The 22,496-nt window shown below is 37.7% G+C and overlaps 1 protein-coding gene across 8 annotated transcripts in view; it reads right to left on the bottom strand.

Moving 5' to 3' along the window:
• LPAR1 (lysophosphatidic acid receptor 1) overlaps nucleotides 1-22,496 on the bottom strand; it is a 177,832-nt gene that overhangs the window by 104,446 nt on the left and 50,890 nt on the right. For 7 of the 8 annotated variants that reach the window (XM_037798046.1, XM_037798044.1, XM_037798045.1 and 4 more), the window contains exon 2: nucleotides 357-516. In XM_037798046.1, the coding sequence (XP_037653974.1) occupies nucleotides 357-401 (45 nt within the window). In that variant the 5' untranslated portion in view covers nucleotides 402-516. Of the gene's footprint in view, nucleotides 1-356; nucleotides 517-3,976; nucleotides 4,062-22,496 lie in introns of all 8 variants that reach the window. The other variant, XM_037798043.1, reaches the window with a different exon arrangement.

Raw genomic sequence — 22,496 nt, 5'->3', positions numbered from 1 at the left:
GGAGGAGGAGACACGACAACACAGTATTCAAAAGTTCTAAGATATTTCATTAAACCCCAAATAGCAGCAGGACTTGGAGTTTGATGCCCATAGCAATAGTCAAGCATCCTAAGCACTGAAAGCCAAGGCCCCTACCAACAGAGGCCAGTTGACTAAAAGCCCTTGTTCATTGTTCCAGCTGTTTCTTGAACTAAATGGCACCTCCTTCACAAAAGCACGATTATCCAGATACACACCAAATGATAATTAGGGGGATACACACAATCCCTAGAGTCAAACACACCTTCTAAAACTCAGTGTTAAGTATTCAATAAAACTCTCATTAGCCCAGACCTGTGCGAGTTTGAATTAATTACCTGGAGCTGTGAAATTACAGGGGTGGAAGGAGAGGCAGCGGCCATGGCAGCTCGGCAGCTGCGGGCGGTGAACTCAGCCCGGAACTGCGGCGTTGGATTCAGGAGTCGAATTCTTGTGGGTGCTGATCAGAATGCAGTCATGCTAGGAGAAACTGTGTACCTGGAAAAGGACAGGAAAACTCAGATTTAGCTGAAGAGGACTAGCACACGGGGATGAAGGTCTACTGGCTGGAGGAGGACCAAAAATACGTTATACCAAATGCCAACGACTAGCTTAATTAAAAGAGGAGTGCAGTAGGAAGCATCTAAAAATTTAAAAGCCATGACTTCTGTACCATTTTGTCCAAATGATGCCAAGCTGAAATATTTTCACAAGTTTTAATCCAACCCTGTGTGCTGGCTAGATGTTTTGGGGAGAGAGTTTCAAGTGGTGAGGGTGAGAGGAGGGCAGGGGGAGAAGACCTTGTCATTAAGCAATCAAGGAACCGAACAACCCACAATTGAGAACCGAGAGTGTATACTTGAAGGGCAAAGAGGATGGTAACATCAAGTGTCTTAGGATCACCCCTTCAACCTCATTCTTTGGCAGATGAAAGAACTAAGGCTGGAAGGGGAGAAGGGACTAGATTAGCAGAACCAGAACTAATGAGAAAGCAACCGCCAATTCCCAGCCAGTATGAAACACAGGAAAGTGAATATGTTCCAGGTTTACATTTCCTTGAGGAATTTAATTACCACTCTCAAGACGTAAAAAAGGCAGGAATACCTCCCAAATCACAGAAGCTGGTCATAAGAGCGAGTCAGGGGACTTAGTAAATCTTAATTACAAAATATGAAAGTCCAGACATCCACATGTGTGAGAAAGAGTAAATTTATAAAATCCTTTTGACATCCTCTAAGAGATGCTGCTGCTAAACAAATTATAAACACATCTTTTGTTCCTAATGTGTTCATTGAGACAAATTGGAAAAAAAAAAGCTGAATTCTCTGCAGTAAAGCATGGCCTAGTTTTGTCAAAAGACAATATGATTCTTTCCATACTGCAATTTAGTCTAGAGGAGGGGACTTTTTCATTTTAAAAAAATGCATACCACCTAACAAAATCCTTTCTCATTTTCAAGATACTTATCGGGCATCTACATTGAGCTAGAGGCATAATGAATAAGATAAGCCAATCCCTGCTTTCAAGGTGCTTTTGTCTGTACATTCATTTTCTAGTTTCACCAGCAGACAAAATGATACTAAACATTTTTAAGTCATTGGAAAATGAAACTTTTCATAATGGTAAAAGTACTGAGCTAGAGATCACAAGACCTGTCTTGTGCAGCAGTAGTGGTAGAATTAGATGCTTATTCCAAATCTTTGGACTCAAGATCCCATGGTGATACTCTGTATTAGCTGGATGATGCTGGGCAAGTCACATAACCTCAAAAGAACTGCCTTCCAAAGAAACGATCTAAGTTTGGTAGCAATCTCTTTGAACTTAAAGTTTGATTTTCATTCTGTCTCTGTGTATTACCTGTCATACTACACTTTCAATCACTTTATTTTGTTAATTGTTTAGAACAATGGTGCCTTCCTATTTCTTATCCCCTACTGGAGTGACTATTTTTATTAATAAATAAGAATCAATAAGTAACAAATAAGATATCTTGGTATAAGATTCAACACAGAATTCACTAGCCGCCCTGAGATAACACTGATGCTTTCCTTAGTCCCAGTACAAGGAAAAAAGACTCATTATTTACCATGCTATGAATGTAAATGAGAAAGGCACATGTATATAGGAGTCCCTTTGATTTTTCATGATGGCTGCTAAAACCCCAAGACCACAGACAGAAAATTACAGGACCCAATGGTATGCTGTTTTGTACTGAACTTATTCCTGGCATCAGTTTGTACCTGCCTCAACTTTTATTTTCCTTTCTCATGTGTATTTATAATTCATTTATCTTGTTCTATTATAAGTGGGGTGGACAGATAAATCTATCTATTTATCTATCTGGCATGATAACAAAAACAAAACAAGAAGGCAAGCAAGAGTCCATTCTTAAAGACTCAAATTGTGTGCTCAGGTCCAATATCATTTCTGGCAAAGCTAAGTCATTAAGCAATATAACCTTAAAATATTTTTAATTTTCACAGAGTTCACAGAGTTGCCTGATGGGTGAGTACTGGGCACCTTATTTTTATATAAACATCTACGTGACCCATGAAACAAATGTGCCATAGGGCATCAGTGCTAACAGTACAGGGGGACGTAGGAAACTGAGATTTAATGAAAACCTACACAATCCCACACATGTCACATACAGTGAAATGGACCAGTCATTTCACACATGAAATGGAGTAGTCATGTCACACACAGTGCCTTAGTTTGCAGTACTACTGTACCCAAGTAGCACATATTAGTTGGCTTAAACAACAGGAATTTATCACTCACAGTAATGTCCAAAGCCCAAAATCAAGGTGTCAGCAGGACCAGGCTTTCTCTGAACTCCTCAGCACTCAGCAGTCTGGTGGTAGCTTCCTAGCAGTCCATACGTTACTCTCTGCCTCTGTCACATGGCCATCTCTCTCCCCATCTGTCTCCTCTTCCTGACCGTATCCAAATTTCCTCTGCTTGTAAGGGTTTCAGTCCCTGAATCAGTTTGGCCTCACCTTCACTGATAACATCTTCAAAGACCCTACTTACATGTGGGTTCACACCACACCAGACCGTGGGATAGGACTTGAATGTATCTGTATTGGGAACATGATGCAATCCATAACATGCAATTTGATGCAGATATTATTAACTCATTTCATAGATGAGAAGTCTTGAGGCTTTGAAAGGTTATGCAACAGAACCAAAGGCCACAAAATGAGAACTCTGAGACCTGACACCAGCTCCAACTCCAGGGTCCATGATTTTTCCATAGACTAATCCTCCATAGACTAATCAAAAGGAGATGGAAAGTGCATGGAGTCTTTTTAAGTAAAAATTTCCAATAATACTGAATGAAACAGGAAAAAAGTCATATGACCTGCAAGGTAACTATTTTCCTTTAACACTGAAAAGGGGAGCCCTATGCTGCTCTCGTTTATATAAAACTTTTATAACTTTAATCCTCAGTTTGGATTTATGTGACCTATCTTTGAGAGGCATACAGAATAATTTAGATTATTAGTGTCATATTTTCCAGAAGAAAATAAGATTGGAAAATTAATTGCCTTCCCTAAAATATTCAAGACCTATCTAGTTTTGAGCCTTTTGTTGAACCCGTTCTCACCTAACAAGAACCCTTTATAAAATGATGAATGGTTACTTAAGTCTGCAAATATAAGAGCTCAGCAATAGTACCTCAAAGGATATAAATCAGCTCTCTCGGCAGTGATGTCTTACATCTATGAAATGTATTTACTTGACAATTTATTTACAAAAGTATATGAATCATGGGGAATTGGACAGGATGACAAAAAAAGACAATACCCTAAGTAATAATGCCATTAGGTCTCTAGGAGAGTAAGCTGGTTGATTTGGACAAACTAGGCCCCTTACATTCCCAAAGCCCCAGAGAGAGTTCCCAAAAAAGCTTTAAAGAAAAACATCCCTCTTTGCTTTGAACTCTTTCAAGTACCTGGATACATGTTCTGCAAATCTCCCAATCTGGCATTAACGTAACTCTCCATTTCCTTTGCTTGAGCTCCAAGACTGCACTCCAGCTACAGAAAACCACAAAGAGTGTGGATTAGCCCCGCAAACCTCAGACTTTCCAGCTACCTGTGGGCCATTCACTGTTGTTGCCCCCTTCTCCTCTTTCCTATTTGACTGCATTTTCCACTTTCCTAGGCATCTCTTCTACCTTATATCACCTTTTCTCAAAACCCACAAAACTACCTTTCTATCTCCTCACTTGCAAAAGATGAGCGTTACCATTTACTTATCAATTCATCCACTTCCCTCAGTTCACTGGACATGAATTACCTCAATATTTTTCCCCTAAAATTCAAAATGCATATATAAAATACAATTCCAAATAAGAAAGCTACATAAACTCATTTTGCTGGACCAATTGTCATAGAAATAATCAATTAACTATATAAATAGGAAATAGCTGAATCAGTCCTAGATAAAGACGGATTCCAGCTAGTGCTTAAATTTCCAGAAATATATGTGGGAAATAATCAACATTGGAGGTTGACAGAAATACTAAGACAAAACACTCCATTTGTGTGAAAATGCAACTGCACATACAGAAAATAAACAGTGGAGAGCCCAATAGACCGATATGATAACCCTAGTTTAGAGGGATGAGAAGGGAACCCGTAAGCCGAAGGAGAGTTGGGGAACAATTAGCATACACTCATTCCTTTAAAAAGGGTTCCTGAAGTTAAGTATAGACTTACTGTATGACCTGGCAATCCCACTTATAGGAATATACCCCAAATAATTGAAAGCAGGCACTCAAACAGATATTTGTACATCAATGTTCATAGCTGCCTTATTCCCAATTGCCAAAAGGCGGAAGGAACCCAAGTGTCTATCAACAGAAGAACAGATAAACAAAAATTTGGCATATACACACAATGGAATACTATTCAGCTATAAACAGGAAAGAAATTCTGATACATGCTACAACATGGATGAACCTGGAAGACAGCCATCACGCTGAGTGAAATAAGCCAGACACAGAAAAGAATATTGTATGATATCACTTACATGAAATAATTAGAAAATGCAAATTCATAGAGTCAGAAATTAAAATATAGGTTACCGGGGCAGGGGTGGGGTAGAGAATGGGGAGTTAATGCTTAATTGGACAGCGCTTTTGTTTGAGGTGATAGAAAACTTTTGGTAATGGATGTTATCATGTGATGGTAGCACAACACTGTGAATGTCATTAACACTACTGAATTATATACTATAAAGTGGTTAAAATAGGAAATTTTTGGTTGTATATATATTATTGGAATAAAAAAAAATTTTTTTTAAAGGGGTGGAGGTTCCTGACTCCAGGGATCAACCAAGCAAGTAATCCCTGGCTGCATTTATTTCTGATTTACATGTGGCTATGATGACTGCCCCCAGAAAACACGTGAAGGAAAAAATATAACTACCTGGCTTCTGACAAGGTCAGCTATGCCAGGTGACAATGACCTTGTTAATTACTGAGCGGCACACCAAACACCTAAAAGAAATTCCCTGGTTCTGAGGCAAACTTCCTTTGATTACTTCTGGAGCTGGCGCTGGCTCCCTTCCCAGGCCTCCCAGGAAGACAAATTTCTAATTGGTAAATTAATCTCCTACAAACCTAACCCTTTTCCTTCATCTGAACTTGAGTCAAGCAGTGACTCATACCCATCTCTTGAAAGAACACAGAGCAATAGCCATACTGAATATGCATAAGCTTCCCTTTCTAAGAACAAATAACAGAAAAATCCAAATCCACCAGGCATATGAAATATATTATGGTTAAAAAGAAGGGGTGACTCTAGAATCTGAGCAAATATTTACTTAAGAAATATATGTACTCCATAAAAAAGAAAACTTTAGAAAATTTCTAATAATTTCTAAATTCTTAATTTAATGTCTTAAAATTCTGAGGCTATAGCAGCATCTTTGAAAATAGAGTAGGTAGTCATGGAAAGAAATATGAGATCAGAAAAGAGTTTGCATTAAACAAACAAAAAAGAAAATCTGAATTATAAACTTTGATTGAAGGCAGTGAACACCACATCAGACAAAACAGAAAGTAAATTTGGGGAAGCAAAAGATAAGCCAGAGCTTCCAGGAAAAAAAGAAAATAGCTGTATGGGTAAATATTTTAAAGTCTTTACTCCCAAAACAGAACAGATGAACAAAAATTATTAAAAGAGGAAAGAAGAAGCCACCAATGCCAAAACAAGGAAAGGATAAATTTATCTTCAAAGGTTTAGAAAAGTGTTACACGAATATAGAACAATCTAGATCAAATGAGAAAAAAAAATCAGACTTGAAACTTGTGTATCCCTCTGTAGACATCTCTACAGACTGGCAGGAACTAAGTAAAAAAAGTTCTGAACCCCAAACTTGGAGCACCAAGAAAATGAGAGAGAAGTACCAGTGCTAACAAGCAATCCAATGTCAACCAATATACCATCTAAGGCATGAGATGGGAAGATGCTTATCTCTGGAATCTGAACAGATGAAAAGGTTGATAATAGTAACATCAGGACAAAGATATTGCACTCACTGAAACAAAAGCAGGATGCTTAGAAACTGATAATTACCATATTTATAGATCTATATCTATGTATCTCACCCTAAAAGTAAAGAACAAAGTGAAGAAAATTAGAAAATAAAAAATAAGAAAGAAGACTAGTCCAGGAGGTCTAAAACCATATAGAAGCAATTCCAGAATGAAAGAGTAGAGGAAATGGAGGAGAAAAAAAATCAATAACTAACTGAAAACATTTCCCAGATTGGAAGGTCATAAGTTTGTAGATTGTAATGGTCCACTGAGTACGTCCCTGCCCACTTCAATGGATTTTAATACACCCACATTAAGGTCATCATTGTGACATGTTTTGAACTTTGGGGATTAAAAAATAATAATAATCCTATAAACTATCAGAAAGTGTGTGTGAGGGGGGGTGCTCATATAGGAAGGATTAAGACTTCAGAAAGGCTTTGGGCTTCTCAACAGCAAGGCTGGAAGCCAGAAGACAATGGAGAATGAGGGAAAGTTATTCACAGCCTAGCATTCTACTGGAGGATGCGCTCTTCGCTCTTCCAACATGTTGGGGGAGGAGGAGGCCAAAGAAAAAGAAAGACAAGATACAGGAAAGAAGAGTTCAATATAAAAGGACAACAAAGGGACTCCCTGGTATAATTATAAAGGGACAACCTTGGATGACAGGTGAGAAGAGTCAAAAAGTAGCGTTGATGGAATAACTGATCTATCTGAATATATTGAAAACAGATTTCTGTAGTTGGCAGAGACTTTGGTGTTAAATGAGTAATAAGCACATAGAAATCTAAGCAAACATAAAAAGAATTATTAAGTTATAAGAGAAAAGAGAATTGGCAAAAAAAAAAAGGAAAAGGATTCATAGAAGTTTACTTGACTCAGTTATGAACTACATTTAAAAAGTCATAATAACATCAACACTGAATAATGACTTAAGCAAAATCATGGCAAAATAATATAATACAACATGAGATATAGGAATTATGGTGTATGGTACTCCTTTCACATGGGAACTGAAATATCAAAAAGTAGAAATAATTCTTAGAGATGCAATGCAAACACCAAACAAAGCAGCTGAAAGTAGAAGCTAGGGTGAAGGTAAATTGGTAGGGAAGGAGCAGGGATTTCTTTTTTTCAAAAAGCTTCATAGAGCTTTTTGACATTTTAAATTACAAAATTTGTAACTTTGATTTTAAAAGGGTAAATAAAAAAATCACTGCTGAAACCAAAAATTTAAAACAAGAGGCAGAAATGACATTGCAGAAAACCAAGTTGATGTCATGGAAGATTGGCCTGAGAAAACTCACCCAGTGCAGAAGGAAATTACAAAATCATGGCAGTTACTAGATTGATTAGAAGTGATGGATACGGAGCACAGAAAATACAGAGTCAACATATGGCCAAAGAAAATAGTGACTCAACTGAGGACAACCGGTATACCTGAGAGGAACAAATGGAACAGAAGTTATTTAACAATACAGCTAAAGTAAACTTTCCTTAAAGGAAGAAGATATTAAATTTGACCACATTCCAAGAAAGATAAGAAGTACATGATCTACAGCTGAAATGCAGGCTTGTTTAGTTACTAAACTTCAAGAATTAAAAGAATTCCTATTAAAAAAATCAAGTGGGAAAATTCAAATCACAAGAGGAAAAAAAAGTTTGGCTGGAGACAGCCCACCTTCCTGGCCACAAAAGACAAAGGAACAACTTTCAAGGTTTTGTCAGGAATATTAATAACTCAAAAATTCTACACTCAGAGTCAAGCCAGCATTTACCTGTACTAGCAAGAACAAGACATTTTAAGATATAGAATAACCAAGATACATTTCACCCTGAAAAATCCCCTTGATGATGTAATGCAACTAATCATGTGACCAAATCAAATGATGTGCTCAGAGAAACTTTGGCACACACAGACTGATAATCCACAATCAATCCATGAAAATACAGAATACCTGTGATGACAGTGGTTACCAGGAAGACTGCAGGTTCTGTAATTATCAAAAGAATAACTGCACAATTGAAACTCGAATGAACTATGATAAAAACTCTAGGAAATGGCAAAAAAAAAAAAAAAAAAAATTCTTCACCTCTTGAAGAAGTCAATCAATGCTTGATTTCTAAATGTATTTATTTCTAGACTTTATTTTTGTTTGTTTGTAATTTTATATGTAAAGTTGATAAAATGAGAATTTTAGGCTTAAAGAACCAAAACGGAAAAGCAAGGGTAACAGAGAGATGGCCATGCTACATTTTGCAGCTGGGCTCTCTAATCTATCCTTCCCACTGTCTCCCCTGAACATGGTGACCAAATGGACCAGCTGGGAGAAGAAAGCTGTGATCACTTTCAGAGTCCATTAGCCTCCCATGCTGGGTTAGAACAAAGAAATCAGAAATGCACTTAAGACACCAAATAAGCTCCTCATGTTTTGTTTTAAAATATCATCTCCACCTGTGGTTGCAGAAACTTTCCTCTCTTCCTTGAAGTATCAGGCCCAAGATCTTGCTTCAGTATACACATAGAAGACAACATAGTTCATGTTCTGAAGTCTTTCCTTTTCCACATATAGGATCAGTTTTTCCACTTGCTTTTCCAGCTTTTCAATCAGACCTTTTATTGCACATTTGGCCTAAAAGCCTATCATTCTTTCCATGTGGCACTCAGCTGATGCAGTCAAAAGAAAGACTACAGCTAGCCTATCCTTTTCATGCTGACTGTAGGAAGAGAAACGCACATACCACAAACACTACTTTACATATACTTTATAATTGCAAAATCCATTATTTTAGCAACTGAAAAAAACAGACTGAAAATTGTTTAAATAAACTCATTGTCCTGGTTTCAAAGGCTCTGTATTGACAGGGATAGAGTTTTCACTTTACAACAGTGTCCTGATGAGAAGAGATGCTATCCTAAAACCTGTCAAAATAACCAGGAAATGTGGAACAATCTGTGGAATTCTCTTGAAACAGCTGTCACTATTAGGGCAAAGGATGTTGGGCCAAACCCTGTTTACAGTGTCAAGTTCAAGTTAGTTTGTGTTATAACACAGTGCTTAGAAAATGGGGAAAGGTTTGCCATTTAGGAACAGTAGATCAGGAATGGGCTGGAATTGCAGGTTTCTGAGTCAGACACCAAGAGAAAGGACAAGAAGAGAAGGGGATGGGATGTATGCTTTAGGGGGAAAGAAAGGAAGAGAAGTCAACCAAGAGGACTGAGAAAATCCTCTTGAAAGGTAGGAGAATTAGATGAAAGTTCTATTTGGGAAAGAGACAGAGGTAATACTGCCCTGTTTCTTCCCTGAGCCCACAGCCCACAGTGTCTGAACACTTGATCTTGGCACCTCCATGCCATGAACTTCAGCCGTTTGCAGAGGGACTCAGAGCAGTGGAAAGACAAATAGCAATTACAGGAATTAGGATTTCCACCTAATGAAGGAAATACCCTAAAGGATAGGGTGGATCCCTTTCTACTAAGGAATGCTTAAGGCAGGAGTCACCAATCTGGGGTGTGCTGGGAGTTCCCTGCCCCATAGTTCCCAAGACAAGGATAATTACCGCCTCTATAACCAAGCCTCTGGCTGAGACTCTTCCAACCACAGCCGGTGGAGATGGAGCAGTCTTGAAAGATATTTCCTTTTAAGAGCAAGTGCATATTCCTAATATCAGGAGTGACTACCAAATGACCTAGTATGGAATGACTATGAATAAACACATTCATATTAGTGGAGGTTGTGGGAAGGGAAAATGGGAAGAAAAGAAAGCAGTGGGGGAGGGGCAAGTGCCAAAATGGCTGGTTAGAACAGCGGGGTGTGTGGCTGTAGTGAGAAAAGTGATTCAGTCCAGAAAAACAGTTTTGTACAAAGGGATTCTGATGACTAAGTCATCTTCCATTATTTAAGGTCTCAAGTAGCTTGAACTTTAAGCACCTTTAGAAGAATAAATCAAAAGCAATTCTGAGCACTTGAACTGAAGCAGCATGATTTAAAACTGTACCTCAGCATAAGCAATTTAGAGTTGAAAGATAGTTTTCAGATGTGTTTGCCATGATATGGGAAGCTAGGGACTCAAATACATTTCCAGTGTAGATGCAACTGTTACAACCTTTCTGGAAGGCAATACGGATGTGTGTGTGTGTGTGTGTGTGTGTGTGTGTGTGGTCTGCATCAAGATCCTACAAAGTATGCTGAATCAGAGTGTGTGTAACCCCACAACTAGGAATTACAAACTGTGGAAAGAATTAATATTAAGGGAAAGATTTGCTATAAGGATGCTTAATGCAGGATTATGTATGTACGGAAAATTTTAGAAACAATCTAAATATCCAATAACATAGTACTTGCCATCTGAGTTGAAGTATGTTTACATGCAACTCAATTTTATACACCCAGTAAAAATTAAATTACATTCAAAATATATGTGTGTGACTTTGGATGTTTGTATGGTATGTGAATATACCTCAATAAAATTGCATTAAAAATATGCGTGTGAGTATATAATTAATCCCACTTGAGAAAATATACATACATAGATAATATATACATATATATGAAAGGATATGTATACCTATATACCCTAAGGTGGGAGTGTTATGGGCATTTAAATTTTTTACAGAAAAAGAGTATATAGGGCAAAGATGGAGTAACAAGAACCAGATTTAGCTGCCTGTCTGCAATAACACCACCAACAAAAAAAGATAAACTATATAAAACAGTGGTTTTCAAGGTTCTCAGGCAACCAAGGACAATGGTCCCTGAGAGGAGGGGGGTAAAAAGATGAGCCCCATAATTGCCTAGGGAGGGGGGATCCAGGTGGAGATCAAGGAACTCCCTAGTTGAAAAAATGGAGCTGAGAATCCAGGAATGTTAAGGTGGCTAGAGTTCACAGAACAGTGTCAGATTGGAGAGAACTGGACAGAGAGAAAACCCCAGACATTTGCAGAGGTTTTCCCTTGACTACGCAACAGAGAACTGATGAGCACATGCAGGTAAGGAAAGTATTAGAGGGCAGGGAAAATACACCTAAAATGACTACAAGGGCCACTACCTAGTGTTCCTACCGAACAGGGAAAAAAATCCCTGTTCCCACTAGGGAGACTAGAAAACCTCATAATTCATGGGACTTTGGGTAACGTGCTCAGAAGCACCTTGGCTTAGTAGTGGGGAATAATTAGTCCTAGACTAAACACTGCACTGATCCCATCTAACAAATCTTAAAAGCAAGACTTGAAAGATCAAACTGTGTCCAAGTAACTAATTATGCTTCACAACAAAGCTTAAGAATATTTATGGAAACATAAAAATAGCCAGCATCTAGCAAGGTAAAATTCACATAATCTGGCATCCAATCAGTGACTACCAGTCATGCAAAGAAGCAGAAAAATATGACCTACAATTAGGAGAAAAATCACTCAATTAAAAGAAACCCAGAACTGACACAAATGTTAGAACTAGCAGACAAGCCCATTAAAGTAGTTATTTTAATCATTATACTTTTTAACTCCACAGAAGTCTGTTAAGGTGTCAAAAACACTCTCACCCAGAGTCTTGTCTCTTATAAGCATTTGAGTAGCCACGTCCAGTGGTGACATTTGCATATTTCTATTGCCAACTCACATCATGGACTATCAGTGCCATCTTTATCATTGGAAACAGAGTTGTTAGTGCCTTTGAATCTAATCAGATTAGGCAACCAATTCCAAAAACCCAACCAACTCAGAGATCTCATACTTAAGATTCTGTTTCTCAGGAACCATTCCTAGTACCAAATCTCTGTATTAGTCAGGGCTCTCTAGGGAAACAGAACTGAGATATATATACATTATAATATGTTGTAGTAAATATTATGTAAATAGTAATAACAGTAAATAATTAGTAATAATGGTAAATATTGTAAGATTTTTTTAATAGGAATTGGCTTGTGCAACCATGGGGATACAAGCTGGAAACTCCAGTAAGGGTTTTCAATGAATCCCCCAGAAGAAACTGACTGGCTGAAGCAAAGATGGAAATTCTCTCTCTGACTGCTTAAATCATCACTTCTCCTTTTAAGAACTTCAACTGCCTGCATGAGACTTTTCTCACTGTTGAAGGTATTCTTCTCAGTTAATTGTAGATGTAATCATTCATAGATGCAATTAACTGACTGATGATTTAAAACCACGAAATATCCTCACAGCAACAATCAGGCCAGTGCTTGCTTGACCAAACAACTAGACACCATCACCCGGCCAAGTTGACACATGTACAAAACCATCACAACCACCAAGTATGACTTTACCCTAAAACATTCATATAAAGTAATATTGGTGCTTTTCTGTGTATTTATATCTCATCTATCTTTAAAGCAGTTGGTAAGTGTGTGGGGCTAATTTAACTTAATTTTAATAAAGTCATGTATTCTAAATCCTTAAAACAACTTAATTTATAATCAGAATTGACAGACAACATACAATATTAAAATTTGTATGTTTTTTCTTAAAAAAAGTTATTTTAGCTATATTTCATGCTTAAAAAGTTAAATAAAAACATAAAAGATATAACACAGACCCAAATAATACTTTTAGAGATGAAAAATATAATGTATAAAATGAAAAATACACAGGATATGATTAACAGCATTGCAGAAGAAAAGACTAGTGAAGTAATAGAAGTAGGAACAATCCACAATGAAACAATGAGAGAAAAAAAAAAGAATAATAAAAAAAAACAGAATATCAGTGAACTGTGGGAAAATTTCAACCAGTCATGAAAGGAAAGAAGTCAGAAAAATACTTTTAATTTCCAAAAATTTCCAAACTGATAAAAACTATAAACCCACAGATTCAAGAAGCTCTATTAACCCCAAGCACAAGAAACACAAAGAAAAATGCACAAAGGAACATCATAATCAAATTGATCAAAAAATGGTAATTAAGAGAAAATCTTTCAAACAACCATAGGTAAAAAAGACATGTGGCATAGAGAGGAACACAGTTAAGGATGACAGCAGAATTCTCATCAGAAACAATGCAAGCAAGAAGACAGGGATCAACATCTTTAAAATACTGAAAGGGGGTTGCGGATATCTTCACTATTTTGAGTGTGGTGATGGTTTCACAGGTTAACACATATGTCAAAACAAAACAAATTACACACTTTAAATATGCGCAGTTTGTGTATGTCTTCACGAAAAAAAATTATATTAATAGAAAAATTTTATTTCTAAAATGCTGTTTTACAGATTTTTGAACATGTCTTTTAAATAAAATTGCCCCTAATGGAAAGCCTGCAAGAAAATTTATTTATTTGTTTATTTATTTAACTTATTTTTAAGAAAGTCATAAGTTTTTTACGTAATTTTATTGAGATATACTCACACACCATACAACCCATCCAAAGTATACAATCAGTGGTTCATAGTATCATCACATACTTGCGCATTCATCACCATGATCATTTTTAGAACATTTGCATTACTCCAGAAAAAGAAATAAAAATAAACAAGAAAACCCCTAACATTCCATACCCCTTACCCCCCACCCCACCATTGACCAGTACTGTGGCGCTTTACCCAATTTTAAGACTTACCATAGATGGAAGTTAACTAAGACAGTGTAGTATTGTCAGAGATAGATATATAGATCAGTGGAACAGAACAAAAAATCCAGAAGTAGATCCACACAAACACGGGCAACTGACTTTTTTTGTGTGCCATATAGTTATATAGTCATTATCAAAGATCAGGGCTACTGGATTGCAGTTCAACAACTTCAGGTATTTCCTTCTGGCTATTCTAAAACACTAGACACTTAGAAAAAAAAAAAGACTATGTAATGAGTCAGTAGTCACAGGAATTTGTTAAACCCTAATTTCTCAGTTATGCCTCCGCCCTCTCATTTGATCATTCTCTGAATCTTCAGGGATATGTGGGCAAAGACCATTTTAACTTCTTCATGCTGGAAAGGGGTGTTGACCTTATGGGATAGAGGAATGAAACTGGTTGATGTTCTTGGAGAGACTGGTACCTCTGGGTTTCGGGGCTTATCTGGCATGGGATCAATCAGGGGGCCTAAAGTTTCTGAAAAAATAAACTTACCAAGAAAAACTTTCATAGAAACTTAGATAGAGCTCAGGGCACTCCCTAGGGTTTTCAGGAATACTGTTGGTTGGGGCTTGGAATACTGTGGTAGTTTGAAGTATCCGGCTAAAGTTTGCCGGATACTTCAAATGACCCCTCAACTCTATTTGGGATCTCTTAGCTACTGAAACTTTATTGTGTTCCATTTCTTTTCTTCCTTTTGGCCAAGAAGGCATTCTCAATCCCACGATGCCAGGCCCAGGCTCATCCCTGAGAGTTATGACCCACGTTTGCCGGAGAGACTTATACCCCTGGGAGGGGAAGGGAGTGAGTTTATTTGCAGAGTTGAGAAAGTCATAAGTTTTTACCAATGTAAGGGCAGCCTAATGCAGAACGTCAAGAGACTACATGAAGGGAGAAGGATGTCCCCATGGAAAGGCAACCCAAAGGAGGTGTCAGAGCCTGAAAGGTGAGGGGGAATCCAGGAAAGGAGAAGACAGAGGTATCAATTCATGGTTTTCAATGGCTATAAAGAAATTAGTATGAGTGTAAATGTGTGTGTGTGCACCCTGAAAGGCCTGGGGGCAGAGATACCCCCACAACAATGAGCACACCTAGTGCTTAGATCTTGGTCTCTAAATACCATTCTCTACCAAAAGGAACCAGGGCTCTTTGGAGAAATGTCTGATTCCAGTGCTGGAGCAGGGAAAGTTCATGATGACTCACAACATCTTTCTGTGCCAGAAAGTAAGACAGTACTCAAAGACTTATGGGTGCATATAAAAAAAACAAATAAACTAGCTTGAAGGGCATCCAATGGCCAAAACTGGACATTCCTGATCCTCAAAAGAGACAGCAACAGATTATAACCTTTTGAATAAAATAGGAATCCATGAGTTCATTTTAATATAAATAAATTTAAATTTTGCTGAGAAATGGGATATTTACTTAGACTCAAAGTACTTCCCCATAAAATAATTATTAATAACAAAGTGAAACAGTAACTTTGCACTGGAGAGTCTGGAAGACACCACTTTAATCAAGTGATCAAAATAAATGTCACCAGCAAGGGGACAAATCAATACTGTGTGACACCTGATAGGCTGCAGTGAGAAGAACACAGCATCACTTCTGTGATATTCCTGCCAAAGATTCAAACTGGAATCAAGAGGAAACATGGGACAAAACCAAACTGAGGGACATCCTAAGAAATAACTAACCTGTAATCTTCAAAATTATCAAGGTCATAAAGGCCAAGAAAAAAATTGAGAAACTGCTTCATGCTGAAGGAGACAAACAAGAGACATGACAGCAAAATGCAATGCAAAATTCTGAACTGGATCCTTTGCTATAAAGGACACAATTGGGGAATTCGGGAAAACTTGAATGGGATCTGAGGATTAGATGATAATGAGATGTTGATGTTAATTTCCTGATTTTGATGGGTGTCCTGTGACTATGTAGAAGAATGTCCTTGTTTTTAGAAAATGCATTGTAAGGTATTTGTGGGTGTTAGGCATCATGTCAGCAATACACTCTTAATTGATTTGGTGAGATAAAATGGTTTTTGTACCTCTGTTGCACTGTACTTGCAACTTTTCTGTAAGTTTGGGAGAGGAAGGAGAGGAGGTGATGGAAGGGGAGAAACAACATCATCTAAAAGAAACTGTTTTTAATTGGAAGAGGGTGTTCAAATGTCAGTACTAACCATAAGAATAAGCATGAGTAAGAATAAACTTAGTAATTTTGTATATCAGGCTAAAGAACACTGTTACAAATTACAGGACAATCCCAGACACACATGTGCCTGATGTTTGAGAAAGGGAAAGACATGTCAGACAAAAGACAAATCGCAAAGCATAAGAGGCAAGCTTCCAAAAGTCAAATAGGATCACAGTGAACAGTGCAGGCAGCATCATACACCAAGTTTTGCTGTATTTTCAAAAACTAAGGAAATATTAAGCTAGGAGAGAGATACACTTATGTTCAAAGCAAAACAAATTCCAGCCATGTGGAACTAAGTACTTCCTCTGTTTCCAGGATATAGGGAAAATGTGACAAGGTACCATGTTCTTTGAAGACAGTAGATTATGAAATTTCTTCTGCTACAGTGAGAATAATCTCTTCCAGATATTGTTTGGCCCACAATGTACTATTCAGCAATATGAAGGTTCAAGAGCCAAATAAGAAAATCTAATTTCCTTCACTAAACCTCTAATTATGCTGGCAATAAAAGTTAGCTTAAAAATTAAAATCAGTATATAACCTAAGTCAGATGTATACATTCTGCTTAAACTTTTGAGGGAAAAAAAAATAATACCTGTAGAAAACAATTCTAATATCTACTTCACTGTGGAAAAAATAATGAGGCACTTAATTTCATTTCCTTTCCTTCTCCCTGTATGCACCCTTCCTCCTAAGTGAAGACCCCTCCCCCCCAGCAATATCTCTTTAAAAAACTTCTTCAAAATAGTAGGTAGAGAGAAAACCTAAAGAAAACTAGCATTGTGCTAGAGGATGAATTATTCCCAGCTGGATTGAGGATATGTAAATACTGCAGTTTCCTGGGGATTCCACTAAACGATTCTACCAACTCAAAGAATCAGTAAGGAAAAGCTGGTCTCATTCTTTAATATAACAATTCTGTGAGTAACAATTCAAACATTACCACCTTTTTTAAGAAATTAGAAAACTGAAGTTAAGGCGAAAAAGTGACTCTCCTCTGTCTACAATGATTTAGCAACTAACTATAAAAATAAACACAAAAAAGCCTCCTCCTTAACTTAATGCAAATGGTATTCTAACTCTTGTTTTCCTCCTCTAAAATAATTTTCTTTGTAATAATAGACACTTTTTAAAATAATTGTTTAAACTGTTTATCAAAAAAGCATCAAAAAATGGGAGGGAAAAGGGAACTTTTTATAAACTAGGGAGAGAGAGAAAAACCACAAATAAGCCACATCGCCCCTATGCCTGAGACACAATCTAAAAACAACTGAAGACCTAAAAACAGCTGTCAGACCTTAAAGACTTCTAGCCATCCGCCTGGAAGATACTGTCCCATATGACAGAAAAACACAGGGGGAAAACCCAAATGTGTTGCAAATAGCATAATGCAAAAAATTTCTCATTAGGCTGAAAAAGGGATTTTTGATCAGTCCAAAGAGGAGATGAGGCATTAAAGCCTTAGAAAGGGAGTTAAGATACAAGAGTGCATTAAGATACAAAAGGATCAGCTAAAAAATGAAGAAGTTTTGCTGAACTGCTATTACCCACCCCCCAAAAAAACTGGGAAATGAAGGAAAAAACAAAAGATGCAGTGGCTGCAATTTCTACCTGACTGAGATCTTCCAGGGGCCTGAGGAGGAAGGAGTGTGCTGCAGGGTTGACCGCTATTTTAAGTCAAGTTACAGAGATCAAATAAGCAGATGGCATATCTAAAAGTCCGTTGTATTCCAACGTTTCTTTAATTTATAGTCCTGTGTTTCTAGTACTGCAAGGAACTGAATGTAGTGTGCTCAATCCATTACAGAAATGGGGCTCTGGAGGGGGGAGGGAAAAGCAACCCATTTCTTTGGGTGGTGGCTGTGGGGGTGACTGGGGTGACATGTAAGGACCTTCTCCTACTGGGTCCTGATGGTTTTGTTATGGAGCCTGATCTCAGACCCATGTTACACAAACTCCTCTCAGCTGGAGTCCATCGTGCCACAGATTTCTTTTGGCCCCAATCCCACACTGCAGCTGCTTATACTTATTTGAGGTATGGAGTATTTTGAAACAAAATGAACCAGATTTCCCCCTACTGCCTGTGTCAGTGCCTGGTATTGGGAAACATTAACCCTTCCACAGTCAGCCAACTGACAACTACAGGGCACTCATCTTATGGAGGAAGACATAAGGGAGACACTGACCCAGAAGTGGGAAAGGTTCTTCAAACAAGAAGCCCATTCTAAAGGGAAGGGCAGATATTCCACCATTTACTTAGTTTTAGACCCCACATATCTCCAAACACATTTCAGTCAGGTCACAGAAGAACAAGAGTAGTGGACTGGAGTGAGCAAGGGAAATAGGTGTTTCAATATGGTGTGCAAGGCTTTACTGAGTCCTCTGGTAACTAAAGCAAAAGAGAAAACAAAGAGTTTCATGATAACTATCAGGAAAAGAGACCATTTTGTTCCACTAAATCCTAATAAGAATTATCATGGCCTCTGGGAAGATGGCAGAATAGGAGAGGCAAAGCAAAATTCTCCCCCATGGAATAACTAGAGAAAAGACAGAAAAACAAATGGGATAGCGGCTCCAGGGAACAAGTGGCCAGAGAAGGACCTCCACAATATAGCGGCTCCAGGGAACAAGTGGCCAGAGAAGGACCTCCACAATATATAAGGGGGCCCTGGATGAAAAAACGGAGAAATTACGACTAAAAGGACTACCCCTCAACCATGAGGCAGGCTGTTTCAGGGGCCTGATTTTGGGGAGGATTGGGTGGCCCTTGGGAGAAGAGGGGACACAGAGCTGAGGAGAGCCGATTAGACAATTAGCAGGTGAGAGATAGTTTGTGTAGTGCTGCCTGTATCCCTTCCCCAGAGGCCCATGCATGCATAGACAGAGGCAGGGCTGAGGGACAGTGCAACACGAAAGCACCAAGAGCCCCTCCCCCACCCCAGAGGCCTGCAGGTGCATAGCAGGCAGGGACCTTGTGGCCCAAAAAAGCAGGGCACTTCCAAGCTGGCTGAGGGCTGGGAAAGGTGAAACTTTCAGCTCCACAGCCTAAGATTAATCCACTTGGACCAGAGGAATCACCAGACCCACAGTGCCATCAGGTAGATTCCCCACCGAACTGCACAATGCCTACCCCCACCCCAGGGATGGCAGTCTCCAGTGAGCATTGACAACTGCTGTGCTGACTACATTTCCACCTGGTTTGTGCCCCACCTAGCACGCAGCCACAGTCAAGGAAAAATGGGCATGGGGAAAGAGGTACTCCAAGAGAGATATCTGCTGGGAAGACAAGGAAAGTGCTCTCTGGCAAATTAAGCTTCTGCCAAATTTTATATAGATGTCTAAATAGACTTGCATCTCCCAAAATAACCTTATTACGATAAACAAATGCTAGGAAAACAACAGAAAATCACAAAGCATATAAAGATCCAAGAGGATATGGCCAAGCCAAGTGACCAAATTAAAAAACTGAGGTTGACACAGAACTTGGAACAACTAATCCAAGAAGTACACACAAATTTCCAAAACATCTTCAATGGGTCGGCTAAAGGTGTAAAGAACATTAAGAAGACACTAGAAGAGCAGAAAGAAGAATTTGAAAGAGTAATTAGAAAAATAGCAGACTTTATGGAAATGAAAGTTACTGTAGATCAAATTAAAAATATCTAGAGACAAAAAACAGCAGATTTGAAGAGGCAGAAGGAAGAATAAGTGAACTAGAGGGCAAAGCAATTGAAAGTGAATGCACAAAAAACAAATGGTGAAAAAGACTGAAAAATTTGAACTGGATCTCAGGCAAATGATGGACAACATGAAGCACATAAATAAATATATACATAAATAAATCATTGGTATCCCAAAAGGAGAAGAGAAGAATAAAGGACTAGGAAGAGTATTTGAGAAGATAGTTGGGGAAAACTTCCCAACTTCTATAAAAGGTATAAATATGCAAATGAAAGAAGTCCAACAAATTACAAATAGAAGAAATCCAAATAGATCTACTCCAAGATACATACTAATCAGACTGTCAAATGCTGAAGAGAAGGAGAAAGTCCTGAAAGCAGCAAAAGAGAAGTGATTCATCACATGCAAGGGAAACCATAGAGGCCTAAGTACTAACTACTCAACAGGCACAATGGAGGTGAGAAGGCAGTGGCAAGACATATTTAGGATTCTGAAAGAGAAATATTGCCAGCCAAGAATTCTTTATCCAGCAAGCTGTCCTTCACAGGTGAGGGAGAATTTTAAATTTTTGCAAACAAATGCTGAGGGAAATTGTTAACAAGAGATCTGCCCTGCAAGAAGAGAGGGAGTTCTGTTGGCTGAAAAGAGAAAGGAAAGAAAGGTCTGGAGAAGGGCACAGAATTGAAGAGTATTAGTAAGGGTAACATAAAAGAATTAAAAAAAGAGAACAGGAAAAAAATAGATCTGACAAATAAAAACCAAAGGATAAGATGGTTAGTTCAAAAACTGTCTTCACAGTAATAACTTTGAATATGAATGGATTAAACCCCCCAATTAAAAGATACAGACTGGTAGAAGGGATTAAAAAGTATGATCAATTTATATGCTGTTTACAAGAGACTCATCTTAGACACAATGACACAAAGAGATTGAAAGTGTAAGAATGGAAAAAAAAAAATTCTACACAGGCTATAGCCAAAAGAAATCAGGGGCACCTATACAAATATCAGACAAAATAGACTTTAAATGCAAAGATGTCATAAGACACAAAGAAGAGCACTATATGTTAAAAAGGGACAATTCATCAAAAAGAAATAATCATAAATGTTTATGCACCCAATCAAGGAACTCCAAAGTACATGACGAAAACTTTGGCAAAACTGAAGGGTGTAACAGATGTTTCTACAATAGTGGGAAACCTCAAATACACCACTCTCTTCTATAGATAGAACAACTAGGCAAAGGACCAATAAGGAAATAAAGGAACAATGTGATAAATGAATTAGACCTAACAGACATATTATAGGTCACTGCATCCCAAAATACCAGGATATACATTCTTCTTTAGTGTTAATGGAACTTTCTCCAGGATAGATCATATGCTGGGGCACAAAACAAGTCTCAATAAATTTTAAAAGATTGAAAATATTCAAAGCACTTTCTTTTACCATAATGGAATACAGCTGGAAATCAGTAACCATCGAAGAAACAGACCTTTCATAAATATATGGAAATTAAATAACACATTCAAACAATCAGTGGGTCAAGGAAGAAATTGCAAGAGAAATCAGTAAAAATCTGGAGACAAATGAATATGAGAATACAACATATCAAAACCTATGGGATGCAGTGAAGGCGGTGCTGAAAGAGAAATTTACAGCTCTGGACACATACATTAAAAAGGAAGAAAGAGCTAAAACTGAAGACCTAACTGAACAACTGAAGAAGCTAGAGAAAGAACAGCATACCATCCCTAAAGCAAGTAGAAGTAGAGAAATAACAAAGACTAAAGCCGAAATAATTGATCTGGGGAACAAGAAAACAATAGAGAAAATAAATAAAACCAAAAGTTGGTTCTTCAAGAAGTTCAACAAGATTGACAAAACCTTAGGTAGACAAAGTCAAAAAGAGAAGATCCAAAAACAAAATCAGAAATCAGAAGGGGTCATACTATGGATCCCAAAGAAATTTAAAAAAAAAATCATACGAGGATACAATGAACAACTTTATGCCAACAAACTAGACAAATTAGCGGAAATAGACAATTTCCTGGAAACACATGAACAACCTGTACTGACTCGAGAAGAAACAGAAAATCTCAACAAACCAATCACAAGTAAAGAGATCCAATCAGTCATAAAAAAAATCTTCCTACAAAGAAAAGCCCATGGCCAGATGGGGAATTTTACCAAACATTCCAAAAAGAACTAACACCAATCCTGCTCAAACTCTTTCAAAAAAACTGGAGGAAAAGAAACACTACCTAATTCATTTTAGGAGTCTAACATTAATCTAAAATCAAAACTAGATAAGGATACTACAAGAAAAGAAAACTAAAGGCCAATCTCCCTAATGAATATAGATGCAAAATTCTCAACAAAACATTTGAAAATCAAATCCAAAGTCACATTAAAAGAATTATACACCACAACCAAGTGGGGTTCATTCATAATACAACACA

The sequence above is a fragment of the Choloepus didactylus genome, chromosome 10 (genome assembly GCF_015220235.1).
Source record: "Choloepus didactylus isolate mChoDid1 chromosome 10, mChoDid1.pri, whole genome shotgun sequence".
Classification (NCBI taxonomy): domain Eukaryota; kingdom Metazoa; phylum Chordata; class Mammalia; order Pilosa; family Megalonychidae; genus Choloepus; species Choloepus didactylus.
This window is presented reverse-complemented; position numbering and strand designations above follow the sequence as displayed.